Source organism: Eurosta solidaginis, chromosome 5 (assembly GCF_040869045.1).
Source record: "Eurosta solidaginis isolate ZX-2024a chromosome 5, ASM4086904v1, whole genome shotgun sequence".
Taxonomy (NCBI): domain Eukaryota; kingdom Metazoa; phylum Arthropoda; class Insecta; order Diptera; family Tephritidae; genus Eurosta; species Eurosta solidaginis.
The window spans coordinates 226,709,099-226,732,352 of record NC_090323.1 but is presented as its reverse complement, the minus strand read 5'-3'; the positions used below and the strand labels follow the sequence as shown (position 1 = coordinate 226,732,352).

Here is a 23,254-nt window from a genome sequence, read left to right as displayed (position 1 = left end):
TGCATTAAGGTGATGGTGTGGTGACATAAGGTCAACGGCCATAAGTTAATTGAACTTATGACCACCACAAATGGCCATAGATTTGAAACCTTGCACATAATGCGAAAAACGCATTCATTTATTAATGATAGAAGTGGATGCATGGCACATCAACGAAAGAGCATACTGGAGCCCTTTTTAACACGCTTTTATTAGCTTGGCCTCTATCTATCTATGTATCCATGTATGTATGTAACGGAATCTGGAGTGGAGCCGAGAGCCCCGGTAGTGCAGAGCTCCGAACTCCGTTGCACCTTTTGAAGCATTTTAAGATAGGTACTTTTAGCTAGTGCAGGCCACCAGACCAAGGCACCATAAAGAAGAATCGGGCGCACAATTGCTGTTTAAATACAGTAGGTCACCTTAGGGGAGAATCCCCAGGAGGTGCCAATTGCCCTCTTGCAGGGGAACATCTCTGCTGCTGCCTTCTTGGATTGCTCCACTATATGGTCACTCCATAATAGCTTCCTATCCAGTATGACTCCCAAATACTTGACTTGATCGCTAAACGCTAAGAACGTTCCCCCAATTCTTGGCGATGTAAGATTTGGTACTTTGTACCTCCTCGTGAAGAGAACAAGCTCGGTTTTATCCAAACCTGTGGCGGGTTGTACTCCTGGAGCAGCTCCAGGATGTCAGCTGGGTCCGTTGGCGTCAATGGAACCCAGGCTCTAGCCCTTGGTCGTGATGGGATATCACGCGCCTCCACTACCTTGAGGCGCGCGCCCGGATATACCACCCCTATCAGCGTGACGGCGGCCCTATAGAGGTTGACCAACCTGGCGTCGTCACAGGCAATTAGCTTGACATTGCCCTGGAACCACCCTGCATCGGTGTAAGATGGCGGTGGACCAGGGTTATCTTTTTAACCTTAACGGCCACCGTAGCGAGCGCAGCCTCGATCCACTTCCACTGTTGTTTCGGGATCCAGCCATCTTCGCTGCTCTCGTCTATAATGCCAAATAAAATTAAAGTTATTAACAGAATAATTTAATTCACAGTAAAAAGCGTAGAGTGCTTGATATTGAATGTTACAATCATTCTATTGGCAACTATCTGAGAAGAAAGATATGAAATGTAGTCAAATGCACCCCACGCCTTTTACTCTGAATTAAATTATTCTGTTAATAACTTAAATTTTATTATAATTTTATTTTGAGGTGATTAACTATAAACGATTGTTTGACCTTCTACTACTGTTATATAAACTCTTTTTAATTGAAAATTATTTTCTATTTTTTAGTTCGGTTTGCTATAAAAGCGTGTTTTTTTAGTTTTTTTAAACTATCATTTATTTATAGTGGCGATTGGTATGAAACGGCCGATAGCAGCCCCTTTCGGAAATTGAGGGAAGTCAGTTTTTTGTTTTTTTTTCTCAATTGAGATAATAATGAATGCTTGAACGTTGAACAAGAATTTCGAAAATCCCCTTAGCTGTAATTTAGAAAAGTCCCAATATCTTGTTACCGGAAGGCTAGCAAAGACAAACATAGCCCAAATCATAGGAAAGTTAATATCGCCATCTGTTTAACCAGTTTACTTGAGTATAAAATAATTATTAAGCTGCCTGAAGTCTTATAAACATTGAACCGAAAAAAACCCGATCAGTGTAGTTGCTTTCAAATTTACCCGCAAAGCTGATTGAAGTTGAAAAATCAAATGCATAAATACATAATTTTTTTGTTTATAGCTGCGTAAAAAACTTAACAACATCACAAGATAACCTTATAAATAAGGTTTAGTTAGTACATACCACAAATGTTTAGGGCTGAAATATTTTACTCACCTCACCACTATTACTACGCACAGCTTCACGCTTCTTATCTGCACTACCAGCTGAATTCGCCGCCAATGCCTCTGTATCCTGTTGCACATCACGTATAGCAGCATCCAAGGACTCCGCAACCTCGGCTATATCCTGGAGCTTATTTGAAATCGCCATGCAAGCGATTGCATTATTACCCGTTGGTTGTATAACAATAGTACCAGAATCTGTGGTGCTGGCATCACTGGTGGTTGTGCCAACGGAACTCGACGATTGCATAGTGTTGCTACCACCATCAGCAGCACTAGAAACATCCGTTGTTAATTCATCAACTGTAATGCTGGAAGAAATTTCAAATATTTTATCAACATTAGCAGCAATTGTAGGTTCTGGTGAAGTTTTGCTAGTTGTGGCGTTTGGTGTTGGTGTTGCATTAATTTTACTGCCAACTTCAGCAAGAAGTAAATTTAAATTTTCAAATAAACTGCTAACTTCAAGTTTTTCAGCGCGCTTATTTATTTCGTTTGCTACTGTTACTCCCTCGCTTACTTTTTCATTTTCTTCAACACTAACTTCATTCAATTGAGTGCTGACCTCAATTAGTGCCTTGTCAACTGTAACCAGAAGCTCTTGCACCCCATTCCCGTTATCTGCAGCAATGTGTGCTTCGCACTTTGCTTCGCCTATTTTTACACTCGTTGTCGCACTATCTTCTTCTTCTGTCTCCACATTTTTTAACATATTTATAGATTCTTCTATTTTATTTTTATTTTGACTTGCTTCTAAGGTACTTTTGGATGCTGCCTCGCTGGACACACTTGCATTGGTAATGCTAGCAAATTCGTGCTTTGTATTCCAATTAGTTTGGAACTCATTTGGTTTGGGTGTATTGAGAGAGTGCTCTACTTTTGCTTCCAACTCATTACGCTTTTCACGGCTAGGGGTCTCAACTTCTTTTGATAAACTTAAGGGCTCTGAATTTTTTAGGTAAACGAATTCACGATCAGCTGATACATTCGCGTTCACATTCTCAATTGTCGCATTTTCGCGTTGCCTCGAGTTTTCCGGTTCCGAAACTACTTCCGTTTCATGTGTTCTTTCCCGATCCGGTGACTTTTCCGGCTTCGATTTTGAAAAGAAGTTACGAAAACGCGCAAACATTTTTTATGGGGAGTTTTGAGTTTTGTCAACTTTTTAATATATTTCCAATATTTTTACGTTTAGTAGTCGCTAGATCCGTTTAATTTGGTTCGTAAGTGCGCCCCAGTACCGCACCGGGGTTTCTCAAACAAATATTCAAAAAATTCGTTACTCGTACTAAACGAGCTGCCATTGACTGACAGTAGTAATTAAGAGCAAACAAATTTTTCTATTTTTTAACTAATAGTTTAGAGATATGTATTTTAAAATCCTCTTTTACCGCCACTTTCGTTTTGATTTTTCTACTTGTTTAGTTTTTAGTAAATGTACTATTTTTATTAAATTTTTGTATTCATGTCTCTACGTTCCGTTTTGCCGTTGTTTTTATTCGTCCTGAACGCGCGCTTATATTTCAAATAAGCAACTCCTTAACGCCGTACGAAAAATTACTTCTGTAGAATAATTTTTAAGTAAAAGATAATCTCGAGCTTTCGATATTTTATTTATTAGTTAAAGAACCCACCACGCTGGATCGCGTTCTGAAATATACTAACTTAGCCTATTGTGTCTGTCGGCTGTGATTGCTCCTCCTCAGTGAGCTCAAAATTTTTGAAAAAAAAAAATATATATATATACATATACATATATTATTAAACGTGTACTGCTGTCTGCCAGTGAATGCTTTAAACATTTTTTTTCCGCTTCTACGTGAGAGTGACGCGTGGTTGGCTAAAATTTTGTGACGTTTTATTTTCGTGTGTTTTTATTGCATATGTTTATTTTTAATTTCTTTTTGATTATTTTTAAAATTTTTGTTTTAGCGCTTTGCATTTTCATCGTTACTTTTATTTTTATTGCTTCATTTTACTTTTATTTTTTCCCCCATTTTTATACCTTTCATGAAAATTAAATGGTATATTTAGTTTATCAAGAACCTCAAAATTTTAAGTCCTTAAAGGAGTATACCCAATTGATCAGAATGACGATCTGAAATGATTTAGCCATGTCCGTTAGTCTGTCTGTCCGTCTGTCTGTTTCAACGCAAACTAGTACCTCAATTTTTGAAATATCTTGCTGAAATTTGATGAGCGGGTATAGTTGGGTGTCCGATAAGACATTTGTCAGAACCGGCCGGATCGGACCACTATAGCATATATCCCCCATAAAACTGATTTTCCAGAAAAGAGCATTTTTGTCATATCTTTCTCAATTTATCAGATTGAAGATTCAAATTTAACCAAATGCTTACGTATACGTCATATATTGTTGAATAAGTTAATCGTGGTCATAGCCAATTACGAATGAGATAAGATCCATTCATGAAAGGTATGAAGTCTTCGGCACAGCCAAAAGCAATCCCGTTCCTACTTGTTTTTTTTTTTTTAGTAAATTAAAATTGTTTGGTAAAAACAAATATTTCTTTTGCGCTTTCCGCTGACTGCTGGCATTTTCACTGATTACACTACTCAACAAATTTTGATCAACTTTAGTCTCCAAGAATAAAATACGCCTTTCCTAAAGTGAAATTTTCTCCTGATTCCGAATATGACTTCCATTTTCCAGTGGAAGATGGAGTTTCGGCGGCCACCGTGGGGTGATGGTAGTGCGCTCCGCCTACCACACCGTATGCCCTGGGTTCGCACCCCGGACAAAGCAACATCAAAATTTTAGAAATAAGGTTTTTAAATTAAAAGAAAAATTTCCTAAGCGGGGTCGCCCCTCGGCAGTGTTTGGCAAGCGCTCCGGGTGTATTTCTGCCATGAAAAGCTCTCAGTGAAAACTCATCTGCCTTGCAGATGCCATTCGGAGTCGGCATAAAACATGTAGGTCCCGTCCGGCCAATTTGTAGGGAAAATCAACAGGAGCACGACGTAAATTGGAAGAGAAGCTCGGCCTTAGATCTCTTCGGAGGTTATCGCGCCTTACATTTATTTTCTAGATGTAGTTTCCGAGATATCGGCGAAAATATGAAAATTCCCACTTTTGCAGAACACTCTTCATATAAGTACGGCAAAAATTTGTATTTTTCATTTTTTCGTTTTAAACTGTTAAATTATGCATTAAACTAATTCCCATAAAAATGCCTTGCCTCCACCTCCCTGAAGTATCTTCAGTAGTTTGGCCACTATGCCAAAAAACGTTCAAAAAATGTTGAAAAAAACGAAATTTTTTACAAAATTTCAGATTTAACCACTTCAAAATCGGAAAAATTCTATTGACGAAAAAAAGCTAGCCCCCCTATGTAGTAGGTAATTTAATTACGAAAATTTTAAGCATACCAGTACAACAATCAGACGTGCCGTTGAGACTATAGCCTCGTTAACTACAATTTTTTATAGAGACAATTTTTATTCAAACTACGTTTTTATTTTTTATAACGTTTTATTATAGCCATATGTTTGCACGTTAAACTGTATTCAATTGAGTAATATGAGTATAAATCAGAAATTCAGTAAAAAAACAACAACGACAACAACATTAAATACATACATATCTACATCTAAAAAAAGTCAAATTGGGCCATTTTACCGTCAATAGTGAGGGACGTGGGTACCTACTTTTAACTACCCGTTTATAATTTTCTGGATTTGTCTCCCGTATTATTGTCCAGCAATAATCTCTCATCATTTCTTCATTCCAAAAACCTTGGTAACGCTTTTCAAAAATCATGAAGTCTTGGTGAAACCTTTCACCCTGTTCATCACTTTCAACACCTAGGTTTGCGGGAAAATTATCCAAATGTGAATGCAAAAAATGCATTTTGAGGGACATTTTGCATTTCATAGCACTGTAGTTTTTCAACAGGGCTTTGACCATCTCTCTATAGTTGGGATCTTTGTTGTTGCCAAGAAATCCACTAACGGCTTGCTTAAAGCTGTCCCAAGCCGTTGCTTCTACTGATGATAAATGAACTCTCTATAAACAAGCGCCAATCATCCACTTTATTTTCTAATTTTAGTGCTACAAATAAATAAACCTTGAACATCATTGCAGTAGCAAATATTTTCACTTTTTTCACTTTTAGTAAAAAAAGAAGAGAAAGTATTGTGTCTATTTCGACTTTCTACTTGTCGAAGGGCCCAGGCTGCCCCATTGCTGCAAACGAGATCCTAGAACCTCGCTATCAAATTTCGATAATTTCAAATCTCTGGCCAAGTCATTAAGTTCGGCTTGTGAGACTCGATGTGGGACCTCTCCTTCTTGTTCACTGTCTGAATTATTTGCTTCGGAGTCACTTTCGCTTGAGGCTTCAAAACTTATAGGCGTCATGTAGTTTTGTTTTTAGCTGATGCCACATTTGGATAACTTATTAATTTCCTCTTTTTTCTCGTTTTACCTTTAAGGTTTATCACGCAAAAAGAACACTGGTCGTAGTTAAAGGGTTCAGTCCACATCATTTGAACACCAAACTTCATGTTATGACCTTTACCCGATACCCATCTCATTAAAGTTAATCTACAGGAGGCGCAAATAAAATGAGGTGTGAAAGATTTACCGAGATTTTTTACACGGAAACCGAAATAATGAAAGCATCCATCTTTGACAGAATTAGTTATTTTCCGAGCTGAGTTTCCGAAAATATAATGTCCTCAAATAAAGCAAAAATCATCCGGATTATTTTTACATTTAAACTCGCTTTTGCAACAAGCCATTTCGTAAACACATCTACCGATATAGTATGTATAAATTTGCACTACAATTTGCAAAACAAAATTTACTACAAACAGTAGTGACATTTAAATACTTGATGTCTTTTTAAATTTATTAGACCCTAAGGTAGAGTGACCAAAAGAAATGTCTCGCCAATTTTAACAAAGTAATACTAAAACTTTAGGATAGACGCTTGCAAGTTAACGGGGCTATAGTCTCAACGCCAAGTCTGATTGTTATACTGGTATGCTTAAAATTTTCGTAGTTAAATTACCTACAACATAGGAGGGTTTACTTTTTTTCGTCCAAAGAATTTTTTCGATTTTAAAGTGGTTAAATCTGAAATTTTGTAAAAAATTTCTTTTTTTTCTCAAAACTTTTTCAACGTTTTTTGGCATAGTGGCCAAACTACTGAAGACACTGAAAGGAGGTGAAGGCAATAAATGTTTACGAGAATTAGTATAATATATAATTCAACAGTTTAAAACGAAAAAATGAAAACTACAAATTTTTTCCCTACCTATATGAAGTAGTGTTCTGCAAAAATGGGAATTACCATATTTTCGGCGATATCACGGAAACTATATCTGCCACATGAAAATGGAAGTCATTTCGGAATCAGGAGAAAATTTTACTTTAGGAAAGGCCTATTTTATTTTTGGAGATTTTTTTTGTCGCATAGTGTTATTCTTAAATATTTTGTACAAGTAATTTACTTAAAAGCACATAAACCCAACCAAGTATCTACAAATATATTTACGTTTGCTTTTTCGTTTAGCTGCCTTTTCTTTCCTTTCTTTTCGAACACAGGGGCGGCTACGGAAGGCTCGGGATTTTACCACAACAGTTTCCAGTGCAAGTTTGAAATAAAGTTAAATTTCACCAGAGTTTGTAGCTGATCAAGGCGCATCCATACCAGATGGTGGCAAAGCGAATTCAACCATTCGCCGTATAGAAGAGTGTCAAGTCAAAAGAAAATGTTCGTTGATTTCGATAAACTGACATATTGTAGTACACGGCGTTGTATGGAAAATTATCAAAAAGAAACAATCAGCTGTTGGGATTGTAGGGTTCTTATTATCTTTATTTAACTTTGTATTTTAGTTACTTTGAACTTTTTAATTTTTAAATGTATTACCAATATTTTAAGTTTCAATATTGATTTTTAATTTTCAAAAATATTCGCTGTTGTGAAAAATAAAAAATAAAAATAGACGCATACATTTAGACGTATTAATAAAATATAGGATAAAGTTTAAAACGTGGTTTCAATCACCACACGGATATTAACACCTGGTGCTGAATTCGCCTTGAAGCTTATATTTAGGTCGCTTAAACTAAAATGAGCAGTAAAAATCTATACTGAACTATTACGATATCGAAAACTTCGAAAAATTAAAAAATGTCAATATTCATTACCAAAGATCAATAAATAGATTAAACTTGACGAGTGGATTAACTTTATAAAGCAAAATAAAAATTTTGGAAAATGAGTGTGACACCACCCACATTTAGGAGAAGAAATTTGAAATAGAGTGATGAAACGTAAGAGGTGGCATGATTTTATGACAAGGAACTACAATTTTGTAAAATTTCAGAAAACAGGCGTGTCACCGCCTAAATTTAGAAAAAGACAATTTAGAACTTCTTAAAGTCGTAAATCAAAAGCCGATCTCACATACCTTGTGAAAATAAACAAAATTGGTTGGCGAACACGCCCATTTAAAAATATTATATCAGAACTTCGAAAATTTGGAAAAAAGGTTTTGCCTGAAATGAACTTACTAAGATAAAAACTAAATAAAAACATATTTACTAAAATAAAAACATATTTAATTTCATATACTTAAATCAAGCATAAATTTATTTAATGTTATTACTTCAGGATCTTTCGAGGAAGTTTCGGGATTGTTTTCGGCATCATTGCCGGACTGTTCCCGGATAATTTCGGAACTTTTCGTGGCAAGTGCGGTATATTTTTGAGATAATTTCAAGATAGCTTCGATATAATTTCAGGACTTCCTTCGGGATCATATCGGGGGATAATGTTATTGGAAAATTTTATTGAAAGTTTTAGGAAATTTTTTGGAATCATTGGTGTCGGTATCAATTCAAATTATATCAGACTAATTCAGACATCTTTACTGGAGTTCCGGGATCACTGTGCGTTGTTTCATCATGACGTTCTTTTTTCAGAATGAATTTGCAACTGTTTCGGACTCATTTTTATATCGTTTTGGGATTATGTCAGGATTACTTTAAGACTATTGGGGATCGCTTGGGATCATTTCTATATTGATTCCGTATAATTTCTGAAATATTTCTGACTCATTTCTTCTTTCGACTGCATTCAGAATGATACAACATTAATTTTGGGATAATTTGCTGCTTTTTTCGGGTCCTTATGGGGTTGCTTCAGAAATAAATTCGTAACTCTTTCAGACACAGTTCAAGATTATGTTTGGGATCGTTTCGGAACTGCTTCGGGTTCATTAATATAAGCGAAATTAGCTAGATTCGTTAGATTGGAAAAATCCTTCTACTTTGTTACTCAGCTTTGATAATTTTCTTTTAGTATGTCTTTTTCTTAGCTGGTTATAATATTCACTTGAAATTAGTTCTAACAAGTAAGGAAGGCTAAGTTCGGGTTTAACCGAACATTACATACTCAGCAGAGATCCTTGGAGATAAAATAAGGGAAAATCACAATTTAGGAAAATGAACCTAGGGTAACCCTGGAATGTGTTTGTATGACATGGGTATTAAATGGAAGGTATTCAAGAGTATTTTAAAAGGGAGTGGGCTATAATTCTATAGGTGGACGCCGTTTCGGGATATTGCCATAAAGGTGGACCAGGGGTGACTCTAGAATGTGTTTGTACGATATGGGTATCAAATTAAAGGTATTAATGTGGGTTTTAAAAGGGAGTGTTGTAGTTGTATATGTGAAGGCGTTTTCGAGATATCGACCAAAATGTGGACCAGGGTGACCCAGAACATCATCTGTCGAGTACCGTTAATTTATTTATATATGTAATGTCACGAACAGTATTCTTGCCAAGATTCCAAGGGCTTTTGATCTCGCCCTGAAAAACTTTTGCATTTTCTTCTACTTAATATGGTAGGTGTCACACCCATTTTACAAAGTTTTTTCTAAAGTTATATTTTGCGTCAATAAACCAATCCATTTACCATGTTTCATCCCTTTTTCATATTTGGTATAGAATTATGGCATTTTTTTAATTTTTCGTAATTTTCGATATCGAAAAAGTGGCCATGGTCGGATTTCGGCCATTTTTCATACCAATACAAAGTGAGTTCAGATAAGTACGTGAACTGAGTTTAGTAAAGATATATCGATTTTTGCTCAAGTTATCGTGTTAACGGCCGAGTGGAAGGATAGACGGACGACTGTGTATAAAAACTGGGCGTGGCTTCAACCGATTTCGCCCATTTTCACAGAAAACAGTTATCGTCATAGAATCTATGCCTCTACCAATTTCACAAGGATTGGTAAATTTTTGTTCGACTTATGGCATTAAAAGTATTCTAGACAAATTAAATGAAAAAGGGCGGAGCCACGCCCATTTTGAAATTTTCTTTTATTTTTGTATTTTGTTGCACCATATCATTACTAGAGTTGAATGTTGAGATAATTTACTTATATACTGTAAAGATATAAAATTTTTGTTAAAATTTTTTTTAAAAAAATTTTTTTTAAAAAGTGGGTGTGTTCGTCAAACGAATTTGTTAATTTTTATTTAGCACACATATAGTAATAGGAGTAACGTTCCAGCCAAATTTTATCATGATATCTTCAACGACTGCCAAATAAAAACTTGCAAAACTTTTAAATTACCTTCTTTTTAAAATGGGCGGTACCACGCCCATTATCCAAAATTTCACTAGTTTTCTATTCTGCGTCAGAATTTAAACCCACCTACCAAGTTTCATCGCTTTATCCGCCTTTGGCAATGAATTATCGCACTTTTTCGATTTTTCGAAATTTTCGATATCGAAAAAGTGGGCGTGGTTTTAGTCCGATCTCGTTCATTTTAAATAGCGATCTGTGATGAGTGCCCAGGAACCTACTTACCAAATTTCATCAAGATACCTCAAAATTTACTCAAGTTATCGTGTTAACGGACAGACGGACGGACATGGCTCAATCAAATTTTTTTTCGATCCTGATGATTTTGATATATGGAAGTCTATCAGACCAATTCTAAATATTCTCGCGGAATTTTGTTCTTGCGGATTTTTTTATTCCCGCGGAAAAATTCCTCCAATTCTGTTCTCCTAGGGAGAACAATAATTGGGGAATAGGAATTTCGAATTTTCGAAGTCAGCTGTTTTGTCAATTGAAATTTCGTTGCACATTTCTTATTTTGTTTAAAAAATTGAAAAGTTTAATTATTGTTGCAAATTTGTTGAAAATTAAGAAATAAAATATAAACATTGCACAGTATTTATTGCATTTCATGTGGTATTCACTGAAATGAGTAATGAATTGGTGCCACAGCAACATCAACAGCGGAACATAAGAAGAAGACGGCCGCATAACACAAATCTGCCGGAGTTGCCTGCTTTCATTCAGCAAAGCAATTTTCTGGCGGCCAAGTTGAGTTGAATTCGTCCTTCATCATATGCCAAAATCTATTTAAGCCTTCTTAAAAAATCCTTGCGCAATTTCTGGATGGCTGCATCAAATTTGTATACCAAGAGCTCTACCGTTGCTTATGATATACTTTTCAACTTAAAATAAAGAATATTGTGGTTGTAGTTGTTGTTGTATTAACAGTGAGAATATTGTGGTAGAATATAAATACATCTTTTAGCACAAATTTGTACAAATAAGTGTTCTTTCTTAAAATGACCAATTTCCTTTAACTATTTTGATGCATTCCCTTTAATTTAACAAGTGAAAAAACTCCTATGAAATGGCAGAGAAATCTCCCTCTCCCTCACATTCATAATACCTACTTTTCTCCCATAACCGGTTTCCGCTTTTTCGAACATTGTTCAGAATAGGAGGAAAGGGAGAAGTGAAAAAACTCACAAGGAATTTTTATTTAGAATACGAGGAATGGGAGAAGGGAGAAAACTCGCACGGAATTTTCGTTTAGAATTGGGCTGTATATCTATCTCGATTCCTTTATACCTGTACAACCAACCGTTATCCAATCACAGTTAATATACTCTGTGTGCAAAGCATGCTGAGTATAAAAATGTATATTTCTTTTATTTATTCGTTTTAGTAAATATGATCTCACTCCTAGATCAAGGCTGAACACAGCAAAGTTTTTTCGCTTTATCGAGCACAGCGTTTATGTAATACTTTAGAATGAAGGGCAGTTTTCGCTATGCAGTTTATTCAGAATTACGGTAGAAACACATTATGGAATTAGAAACAATAGTTGGAAAAAACATGTAACCCCTCAAAAACATTTTCTGGATCCGCCCATGCCTCAACAGCTGCAATGAAGTAAAGATTAGCGAAAATAAAAGGACTGACGTACTTATTATATGTCTGTTCACGACTCACATACATACATACAAATATGCAAATGGAATATACAAGGTGTCCATTTAAAAGTTTACTTTAGACTAAAAAATAACAGAATATATGATTTTGCATTTTTGGCATTTAAGAAACTAAGATCACCGTGCATTATTTGCATCGCTAAGAAACACAATTTTAATTACAGATGTTTGAAGGGTTAAATACCTTATATTGCTCAGAACAAAGTACTGAAAATCAGGCCAAAATAAAGGAGTTCAAACTGTGCATTTCACGAAAGAGAATATATAAATATGTAAATCAAAGCCTTGAATTAGTGAAATATTAGAGGGAATACAGAATTGTGGAATTTGCATAAGTTGGCACCCTGTAATTGCAGATTGCTCTCTTATTGCTGATCATTAATTTGTACACATTTAGAATATGACCGTATAAACATACACATGTATATATGCGCATATGTATTCATTATTATTATAAAAAAACAACATAAATACACATTTTACTTTCTCCGAAAAAGCATTTCCTGTATTTTCTTTAGAGCTAACATAAAACATTTGATTGATTTTTGCTGCCAATTTAATATGGTTTAAGAACCTTATCTGATTTGCTACACTGAAAGAAATAGTACTAGTAAATCAACACATCTGTTCTGTTGTTCTTGACTTAATGGAGATTCGGTGAAATTGATCGAATTACGATTAATTCGACCAAGTTCTTTGTCAAGCGAACAAATTAGTTTAGTTATTTCAACAGAACAGAAATTGTCGCCCTTAAGTTAACAAAATTCTGTAAAATTGACAGATTCCTAATCAATCTAACAGATTTTTTTGTTAACACAACTGATTTCACTGGTCATTTCAACAGCGATCAACAGTCAATACATTTGCAAATTTCAAAGAGAATTTTACGATCCCTGCGCTCTCTACTTTGTACTTATTGCGATGGTACCACTTGTTAAAAAAAAAAACCAAAATAAGAAAACTACCAAATCGAAAAAACACAGAAAATGGGAAAACAACAAAGAACTAGTTTTTCAGTTATCAATACAAAAAGAAAAGCCCATTTTTGAATTTACTGTGCAAAAAAATTATGAAATACCGGGACACCTATTTATCGGGTACAATTTTGCAACTTCTCCTCCAAGCGAAATGCATAATTGCGCCCTCTTGTTGCAAAAGTTTTGTTTGAACGAACAGGATTTTTCCAAAGTTAGTAACATTTTTTTTTTTTCAAGTTTTTACGAATTTTCACTCACGCGAACGTATCTAATAAGATAATAAAAAACATTATTTTTTAATGTTGATGTTTCCGACAACATAATAGTTTGAGTTGTTTTGGAATCGTTTCAAATTAAAGTGTTACGAAAATTAAACATTCCGAATTACATGTAAAGTTACTCCAGTGGTGAATTACCTTCCTGCGATATGATTCTTTACTTTTCTATAACTTACAAGTTCTCTATTTAAAATGTTATGTCAAACATTTATACTAAAAGTTTTGTTCAAAACAATCAAGTGTGGCAACTACATGCGAGAGAAGGAATTGAGAATGAGCTGAGCTGCAACTGAAAGAATTAAGAAACAATTTTGTCACTTATATTTTCTTTTCTATTTGGGCATGCGAATTTCAAAGCTACAAATTAAATAAATTATAAAATATAAAATTAGGTGAAAGTGTGTTGAATAAAACGAGGTAATAAAGTGTATAATGTTTAATGTGTGCCAGCATATTTGATGTGCGCCTAATTGACGTTCGGTTAGTAAGTGCCACCGTGGTGTGATGGTAGCGTGTTCCGCCTACCACACCGAATGCCCTGGGTTCACACCCCGGGCAAAGCAACATCAAAATTTTAGAAATAAGGTTTTTCAATTAGAAGACAATTTTTCTAAGCGGAGTCGCCCATCGGCAGTGTTTGGCAAGCACTCCGAGCGTCTGCCATGAAAAGCCCTCAGTGAAAACTCATCTGCCTCGCAGATGCCGTTCGGAGTCGGCATAAAACAAGTAGGTCCCGTCTCGCCAGTTTGTAGGAAAAATTAAAAAGGGCACGACGCAAATTGGAAGAGAAGCTCGGCCTTAGATTTCTTCGGAGGTTATCGAACATTACATTTTCTTTTTCTTTTTTTGTCGCAACAACTTTTTTTGTTCATTTGACTACTAAAACGGTCAATTACGAATCAACGATTTGTGCGCAGTTGATTAAACATCTTGTTGCGATGGATAAAAATTGACAGAAATTTCGGTTGATTTTAGTAGTCTTTTTCTTTCAGTGTACCAGTGGTTATTTGTGTGGGTCTAAGCCGTACACTGTAAGTAACATTCATAAACGTATTTAACCATGAATCAAAGAGCTTAAGATTTGGCATTAAAACACTTTCCGCCAGATGAATGAGGTAACAAAGAAAGCAGCCATGTTGAAATGTAAACAAACAAGTAAGGATGTCTAAGTTCGGGTGTAGCCGTGAGTTTCAAATTGTACGATTCAGTTAAGATAAATTACTTTTTCGAATTTCGTTACAAGGTCTTTATTTTTTGAGGCTCTAGAAATGTTGTGTAATGCTTGATCGGAATAGGGGCGTGGCACCGCCCATTAAAAAACAAAAGTCTTTCAATTTCCTCCTACAATAAAACTTGGTAAGTGAAATATCATTGAAACAAAACAATTTTCCGCTAATATGTATGTAGCTTGTCTACGACCCTGTTAAACGTCCTTTATATATAAAAGTAGGTGTGGTCTTTAGCCGATCCCGTCAATTTTTACTAGAAATATTTTCTGTTATAAGGAAAATATTTGTACCCAATCTTATTACGATCCGTTCATTTTCTTCGAGTTATGACTCCCAAAACATTGAAAATTGCTTGGTCAAAGAAGGGGCGGTGCCACGCCCATTTTCAAAAATTTTAATTTTTTGCTTTTTCTTGTTATAATTCCATTTGGGAAAAGAAATACAATTGATATAAAGGTCTTTTTTCGTAAAGACATAGCTTATTGTAATCATCCGCGACCATTTTAAAAATCTTTGATATAAAAGTGGGCGTCGTCCTTAACCGATTTCGTAAATTTTTCTTCGAAGCTTTCTTTATAATAAAACCGGCCTCTGTCGAATGTCGTTATGATAGGTTTAACGGTTTTTGATTTATGATTAATAATATTTGCAAAATTGATTTTATCAAAAAGAGCGATGCCACGCCCCTTTTTTTAAATTTATCAGATTTTTATCAATTCTAAATATCAGTCCATCCATCAAATTTCAACACTCTAGGTGTATTATTTACTTAATAATCAGTTCTTTTGTGTTTTCCAAAATGTTATATATCGAAAAAGTGGGCCTGGTTATCATCCGATTTCGCTCATTTTAAATAGCGATAGGAGCCATATACGGACAAGGCTAAATAAATTCCTTTTTTTCATCCTGATAATTTTGGTATATGGAAGTTTATATTTATATCGATTCGTTTCTACCGTTACGATTAACCGTTATGTTACCAAAGTTAATATACTCTGTGTGTAAAGCACGCGGAGTATAAAAGTAGGAGTGGCTTTCAGGCGATTTAGCTATGGAAAAAAATTGTATGCCAAATTTCGTTCGTATTGAGAGATTTTTGTTTGTTTTTAATGGTGTGTTCAATTTATACTTATTATAAAGAATTCATTAGCTTAACACCGGCTTATAATAATTGAATATTCAATTATTATGTTTTTCTAAGAGAAACTGAAAATAAAGAAAGAAACATTTACTGGCATATTGCGATGGTACCATTTCGAAAAGAAGATTTTTGTTCAACTTTTGGCATTAAACGTATTTTTGGAATTTATGTTTTGCGTCATAAAACCAATTCATCTACCAAAATTTATTAGATTCGTTCTTGAACGGGCGTGGTTATCGTCCGATTTCATTCATTTTCAATAACAATCTATTTTGGGTCCAAAATGAGATAATTCAAAAACGAATATCACTAAGCTAATAAAATATGGTAGGTAAAATAAAAAAAAAATAAATAAATTCCAAAAAAAATTGGAAATTGGGCGTGGCACCACCCACATTTAGGATAAGGTAATTTTGAAGTTTAACAAGACGTAAATCAAAAGCCGTTAAAAATATTACATTGAAATTCGACAGAGACACTATCCTTGCCGAATTATAAAGACTGAGTGAAGATAATCACAACCGCTTAAGGACACCGCCCACATTTCCTAAAGATCTTACCTTAACAAAGTGTGCAATAACTCTATGGTATTTAACCACATTTGACTGATATTCTGCCTCAGTAGTGGTTAAGCTAAGAACAAAACTTAAACAAATTTAAAAATGGGCGTGACCCGCCATTTTTTTGTTCTCATTCCAAAATACTTTTAATGCCATAAATTTATTTATTTGATACTAGAAATTCGTGATCGAAAAACCATAACCAACTCTCATAAAACTATACTTATATTTTTCCATAGTAAGCTTGCACCTGGTTTTCGCACCTACTACACAGTGGATTTGAAAAACTCCAAACTTGGACTGATCAAATTCTGTTCTGTGCGAGTTTGAATCAAATCAAAAGTGCGATGTTAAATTGTTCGACTTTCTCCAAATGCCTAGAATTACCCACACATTTACATACTCATAAAAAATATTAGCACTCACTCTGAGCTCTATTTGGCCTTCATTAAACAAATAATAATTAAACATGCATATAAAATACAGATTTTCATTTATTTATGAATTGATTGATTGCGATGGTATCTTAAAGAGTAAATAAAAGGGTAAAGGCTGACATTTGAATTTTTTCACTTGATTGATTTATTGGCTCAATTGCGCATAATATTCGAATGTGCTGACAGATACATATTTATATCAGCAGTATAGAATAATACGTGGTTTGGTGGTAACGTGCTCCGCCTAGCACACCGAAGATCCTGGGTTCACGTCCCGGACAAAGCAACATCAAACACTTTTAAACAAGTTTTTTCAACTAGAAAAAAGTCTTTCTCAGCCAGTTCGTTCCTCGCAGTGATTTGGCAAACAATCCAAGTGAATTTCTGCCACGAAAAACTTCTCAATGTAAACACATCTGCCTTGCAGACGCTGGGCCTAAAATCACTTCGGAGGTTATCGCGCCATGTATTTTTATTTATTTATAGAATAGTACGTCCAAAATACATGTATAGAAGGCGAACGCCGTGTTAGGGTGGTAGTATGCCTGCACACCATTCCAAAAGATGGGTAAGCGACGCAAACTAGAAATGACTGCAGGCCTTCTCCATAACATACTGAGCACAGAACAACCACGGGATTGTCTTCTAATGACATCTAAGCATCTTTAAGAAAATGAAGCGAAAATGCTCAACATTAGTAAAGGAGCATAATGAGATGCCGAACAGGCATTTTCCGCTAATTTGTAACAAACTAGGACTTTCAAGGATGGAAGTGGGATTAGGAGTGGAATTGGGATTGGTAGTGGAAGTGGTAGTGAGTGTAGGAAAGGGAGTGGAAGCAGAAGAAGGAGGAGGAGTAGGAATAGGAGTGAAACTGGGAGTGAGAGTGGGAGTGGGAATGAGAGTGAGAATGAGAGTGCGTGAGGGAATGAGAGTGACAGTTAGAGTGTGAATGGGGGTAAAGTCGGAGTGCGATTGGTAGTTAAAATGAAAGGAAAGAAAGAAAAAAGAGAGAAGGAGATGAGAGGGAAGAAAATTACATGTTTTATAAATGACTAAACAAAAGCTGCTGTGAATTGTCTATCCGCTCCAATAACTGTTGTTAACAACAACATCATTTACCAATGTACAGTTGTTTATTGCATAATAATCTAATATGCACATAATAATTCTCACGCCAAACGTGGCACAAGTATTGTAAGTTCTTGTATGCATTTAATTTAAAATCACGTAACGCTATTTAATTACATTTGCCAATCACGTTGCATAATTTCGCTATAATCATCACTTTGGCGTCGGAACGGTAGTCAATAACCTTAATCTACAGACAGACCGGCCACTAAGTACTCGTCTAACACAGTTGCATATGTACTTACATAGATATGTAAATAAAATTATATAAATAATAATAAACCAGGCATGCTTAACCAACGAAACGATATCATTTCGTTACGATAATCAACGTTAATAAACGAAACGAACTCATTTCGTTTCGTTTATTAACGTTAAGATCGTCAAATTAACGAAATGATTCGTTTATGTTGATTATTAATTTCAAACTATGCTGGCAAAGCTGATTGATGGCGGAGTCATTAAAGGTGAAAGCATTAGCCAAGCTGATTGCAACTTTTCTCTTGAATTTTGACAGTACGAACATTTCTCAGAGTATTTTTGACATTACCACCAACGAATTACACAAACAAATTACATAGAGTTTGTGTGTGTATGTGCGCTCGTTGTTGCCACCTTACGGCTTCACCATGGCTGTAGCATTGCCAGCACAATTCAAACATAAAGTATCACGTTTTTGTTAACGTTTTTAACGTTAACGAAAGCTTTTCGTTTCGGTTAAAAACGAGATACAATTTATTTTGATAATTTCTTTATCGATAATATTTCGAAGTGTTTCAACGGAAACGGTGGAAATTTTTTGATAAACGATTAGCTTAACGTTAAGGTGCATCCCTGTAATAAACACTCGTGGAAGCTCACTTAAAATTGCAGTTGAAGCAAATTAATGCTAAGCGTTATTTAAATATTTCATTAAAATGCAACAACAAGAATTACAAGTAAGTTGCAAAGAATGGGAAGAATTAGAGAGAAGAGCATAACTCTTCAGAGAGAAAGTTGCTACCTTATAGAAGAATAAAAAGAAGACAAACGAAGTTTTAGCGCTTCCTTTATATAAATATATCAAAACGGAGCGGAGAATTTTTCCTTAAATAAGACAGCTTATTAGAAACAAAACCATAAAGATAAATTATAATTACCGTGCTTAGATGAGCAGTTACATAAAGTCCATCTAGATTGGAAATATTGCAGCAAAGAATAAATTAAGCGTATATAACTGCGTTCCACCCTTTAAATTTTTGTTTCTGGAAAGCTGTTTATTAAAATTTTAAAAACTAAAATTTATCAACGCTAAGGCTCTGTGTAAGCACAATTTTTCCACTACGTTTATCTGGTTTTGATTTCCCCCTCTTTTTGCATTGTCTCGCTGTACAGAACTATGTGTCAAGTTGCAAGTTTATAGCTCAGTGGAAACTCTCTTAAAAATTTATTGTAAACTTGCCCCCAGCCTTACTGGAGTAACATAAAAATCTATCCAAATATTACGAATCTCGTATGATTTTTTATTATCTCGACCTGTGCACCACCTAGCGTAAAATTCCCTCGTTTGTTAGGAAATTTATAATATCTCTACCAGACGTCACCTATGGCAGCATGTTCATCAAGTGTGTAGCTCAATAGGAAGTCTCTCAAATACTTATTGCATGATCCGATTCGGTTCGTATTTTATTCCGAAATATCTATAACTGTACTATATATCGAAACGGTCACTGAAGTCTACCTTATTTCAAGGTTTGGTTCTCTGAGTGCCGGGAAGTCACTTAAAACCCGATCCCAAAATTCCAAATCTTGTATGAATTTTATAATTATACCGACATGCGCCAAGTTTCAAGCTCAATGAAAAGTTACTTGAAAATCAATGGCAAGATTCCACATATTCGAAATGAATTTTCGAATATCTCTAAATATTCCGGCCCCTGCCTCGCCTAAAAAAATTTTGAACCCTTAAAACATATTACAACTTATTATCGCCCAAAGGTATGTTCATAGTTTCAGGTTTCAAGGTTATCGGAAATTTACCTAAAAGACGAAAGCAGAAATTAGGACTATTTTTTAAAAATCAGAATACCTGCGCCAGCAAGCGCACCTTTTTCCCTTCACACATCGAATTCTGATGTATGTTCCAAGTTACAAAACTCTAGCTTCACGGGAAGTTACTCAAAAATCGCTTGCAAGATTTCCAAATTTCGTACTGAGATTACCGGCCAAACATGAAACCGAACTAATATAAAGGATGTAAAAAACATTTGAAGTGATAAAGACACTACCGAAGGTTTTGTGGAGTGTAATCGGTGTTGATGGTCCTTTGGCAGATATAGATCCGCTACGTTCCGGTAACAAGCACCATAATGTACATCCCTAACCATCTCGGGGACGATTTAATACGACCCCATTGAACCCTCTAGGCCATCCTGGCCCCCACCCATAGCTCCATGAGAACCATGGGTTCGCCAAAGACTCACCTTATAAAGAAACAGGATTCGCCAAGGGTAGGTAGGGTTGAAAATTGCGTTGGAGAAGCTAGAAATGGAAACCCCTTGCAGCTCTTGAATCGTTTTGATATTTTAGTACCGTAGTAGCTGTGGGTATATTCTAAGCCCCCTCACCCGCTAGGGGCGTAAAAAATTTTTTTATTAAATTCAGTTAACCCCAAGAACCTGTTACGACTAGTGAATTAAGGCCAAATAGTCGTTCCAAATCCCGAACGGAGCTAATTTCTTCATAATTTATGCTGGAACAAAGGGAGCTTCAAACAAGGGGATCAAAAGTGGTATTAGCCTCATGTTCATCTGCGATTAATGCCAGACTCGTTCCGTACTAGTAGCATTTTTACAATGGATATATCTTAATATGATGCATGTTTTATGTAACTAACTGTGCAGAAGTACAAGAAGCAATGTTAAATTTATCCATCCGTGCATAGAAAACACTTCAAACTAATTCTAGCTCGTATCTATAGGAACAAAAGTCCACGAATGAATAGGAAGTAGAGTTAAAAATCAAAATCGTATGTTGGTGGAAACACGGAAGCGATCATGATGTAGGCGGCTTAACTGCATATTTAAATATGAGTATAAGCGCTAAGTGTCATGGAATTAGCCGTGCGGCTTAGATAGACCAACTAGAAAGCTGATTATCGCGACATGAATCGAAATCGAGTTGGCGTTGGGATTGTTAATATTTGAAATTTAGTTTCCACGCAAATGGGTGTGTTGTCTTAAGTGCTTAAGTGTGCGTGTGTGGTCCTAACGCATTGTGATTACAATATGACTTATAGCACTGTGGGTCAAAACTTACACAAAAAACGAACTTGCACTGATACTACTGTTAAAATTGTCTAAACTGCTTAACACTTCTGTAGTATTTGAAGGCAATAAATTTAAACAAAAATCATGTTGTGAGAGAATAAGAGGCTGTGGTTGAACGCTGGGAATGCAGGACAATTCCGTATCTAACTTCCTCATTGGTGCACTTTCTACAAATTGTGCAATATTTTTGCGAGATGCGATTGCCAGCTCCGAGAGTCGGTGCGGAAATAAGGGCAGTGTCGGGGAAAGAGGGCTTTATCAGCTAACTCATACTCGGAGTCTCTCTGAAGCTTGCAGAGTCTGGTCAAAATGAGATGCAGCTGAAAGGAAGAGTATTTCAAGCATATAGAGAGCAGTTAAAACGTGAAACGATCTACCGATGCCGGACTGAGAGAATTGGCTATAAAAATACAACATGCCTTTGATAAGAACTCCCTTTCCAGGCAACAGTTTTATGGACTAAGATTGGGAATTCAAAGGTTGGCATCACCGCCATACAAGAATAAAGTTTCAAAGTTCAGTAAAAAAATCGGGGCTTGAACCAGCAGTGATTAGGAAAAGTAAAGCGGAACCCGTATTATTGGTGTTTGGGAAAAACACTTCGCCTGCCACGGAATCAAGGCCTTTAATTAATAAGGACTACTTTTTTGATAACTTAGTAATGATTCACGATCGCTGCAGTTTCATAACATCAATATTGTGCTTTGGGACTCTAACGCCATTGTGGGCCTTTGGCATTAGTTAACTACGCCAAGCTAATTTAAATCGGGTTTCACCTAGTCCCTCGATCGGAGTGGTATGGCGGCCGCCCTTTTCCTCTGCTTCCATAAGCGGGTTTCGATAAAAATACTTTTTTAACCAGAGCGTTCACTCGGATAGCTCTAATCATTAAATCTTCCGTCCGTAAATCTTTCGAAGAACTTTTCTCTCGAACACTCATAGAACCGTCTGATCTGATATTGTCACCATATAGCACAGCATGATTTTCATTCGCAGAGGGGACTTCACTTTTCAATTGCCCACCTAGTCTAAAGTAGCATTTGTTAACAAGAGTGATTCTTTGCTGGATTTCAAAATTGTTGATATGATACAGTCGAAAAATCCAGACGCCTCTGAAATTTTCCATATCTGATTTCACCTAGGCTGTAATCATTTACTATGGGTTTCACCATAAAGAGACACACGAGCTTCTTGGCTGTCTCTTACCTTAAACCAAATAAAACACGTCGCGATCGATGGCGTGTATAGTACCATTATCCTGTATTCAATGACCCAAAAGGAGGCTCATGAACCAGGAGTGGAGGGAAGTCAGGAGTTGAACATCTGTTGTCTGCTCTTGGACAGAAAGCCCTGAAATCGAATTAGTTGTGCAAATATTACCTCTTGTAGGGTAATAAGAAGCTTCTCAGAGGTTCATGGCAGGCGACCTGTCTAGTTTATTTAATTAACTACGGATCCTTCAGACCTAGTGGTTAGTGTTTTGATAGGACTGTGCTCAATGGGAGTCCACGCGGTATGTTGCAACAAGGCCAAGGCCAGTGTTATCCGGAACGATATCGCGACATTCTTAATAATTTAAGCTGATGTCACCGTTATTTTATCTGAAATCACAACGGTCCTCTATGATGTCAATATAGCCTATCCTTTGCACATTTAGATTAATTTTTTATTGACTAAGGAAACATCAGTTTCACTTTCTCTCTGTTTCCTTTTTTCCCATTAAGACTGAAGTAGTTTTCATATACGTTGTATATAATGCTCCTTTCTTCCCACTACGTGAAATCAATTAGCATCAGCTTGCTAAAAAATATTGACGTTCGCGACTGGTGAAACAGAGAGTATCTATATATGCAATATACATATCTACCAACAAAAGACTTAACTGAAAATCAGAGCTCCTTATATGTTAGGATAAGCAAAATGGTTTATATTTTTCTTCTTCTTTTACACAGTTTCAATTGATGTAAATAATCAATGCGATTTGGCGCAGGTCCAATAAAATGACAGCCAATGCTTCCTCGCGATAAGTGAAGCCAACTAGAAACCCATTCAAT

General features: G+C 35.7%; 1 protein-coding gene across 6 annotated transcripts in view; it reads right to left on the bottom strand.

Moving 5' to 3' along the window:
• Positions 1-23,254, bottom strand: part of LOC137252647 (SEC14 domain and spectrin repeat-containing protein 1-B) — a 92,370-nt gene that overhangs the window by 9,112 nt on the left and 60,004 nt on the right. For 5 of the 6 annotated variants that reach the window (XM_067788674.1, XM_067788677.1, XM_067788678.1 and 2 more), the window contains one exon: positions 1,826-2,144. In XM_067788674.1, the coding sequence (XP_067644775.1) occupies positions 1,826-2,144 (319 nt within the window). Of the gene's footprint in view, positions 1-1,825; positions 2,961-23,254 lie in introns of all 6 variants that reach the window. The other variant, XM_067788680.1, reaches the window with a different exon arrangement.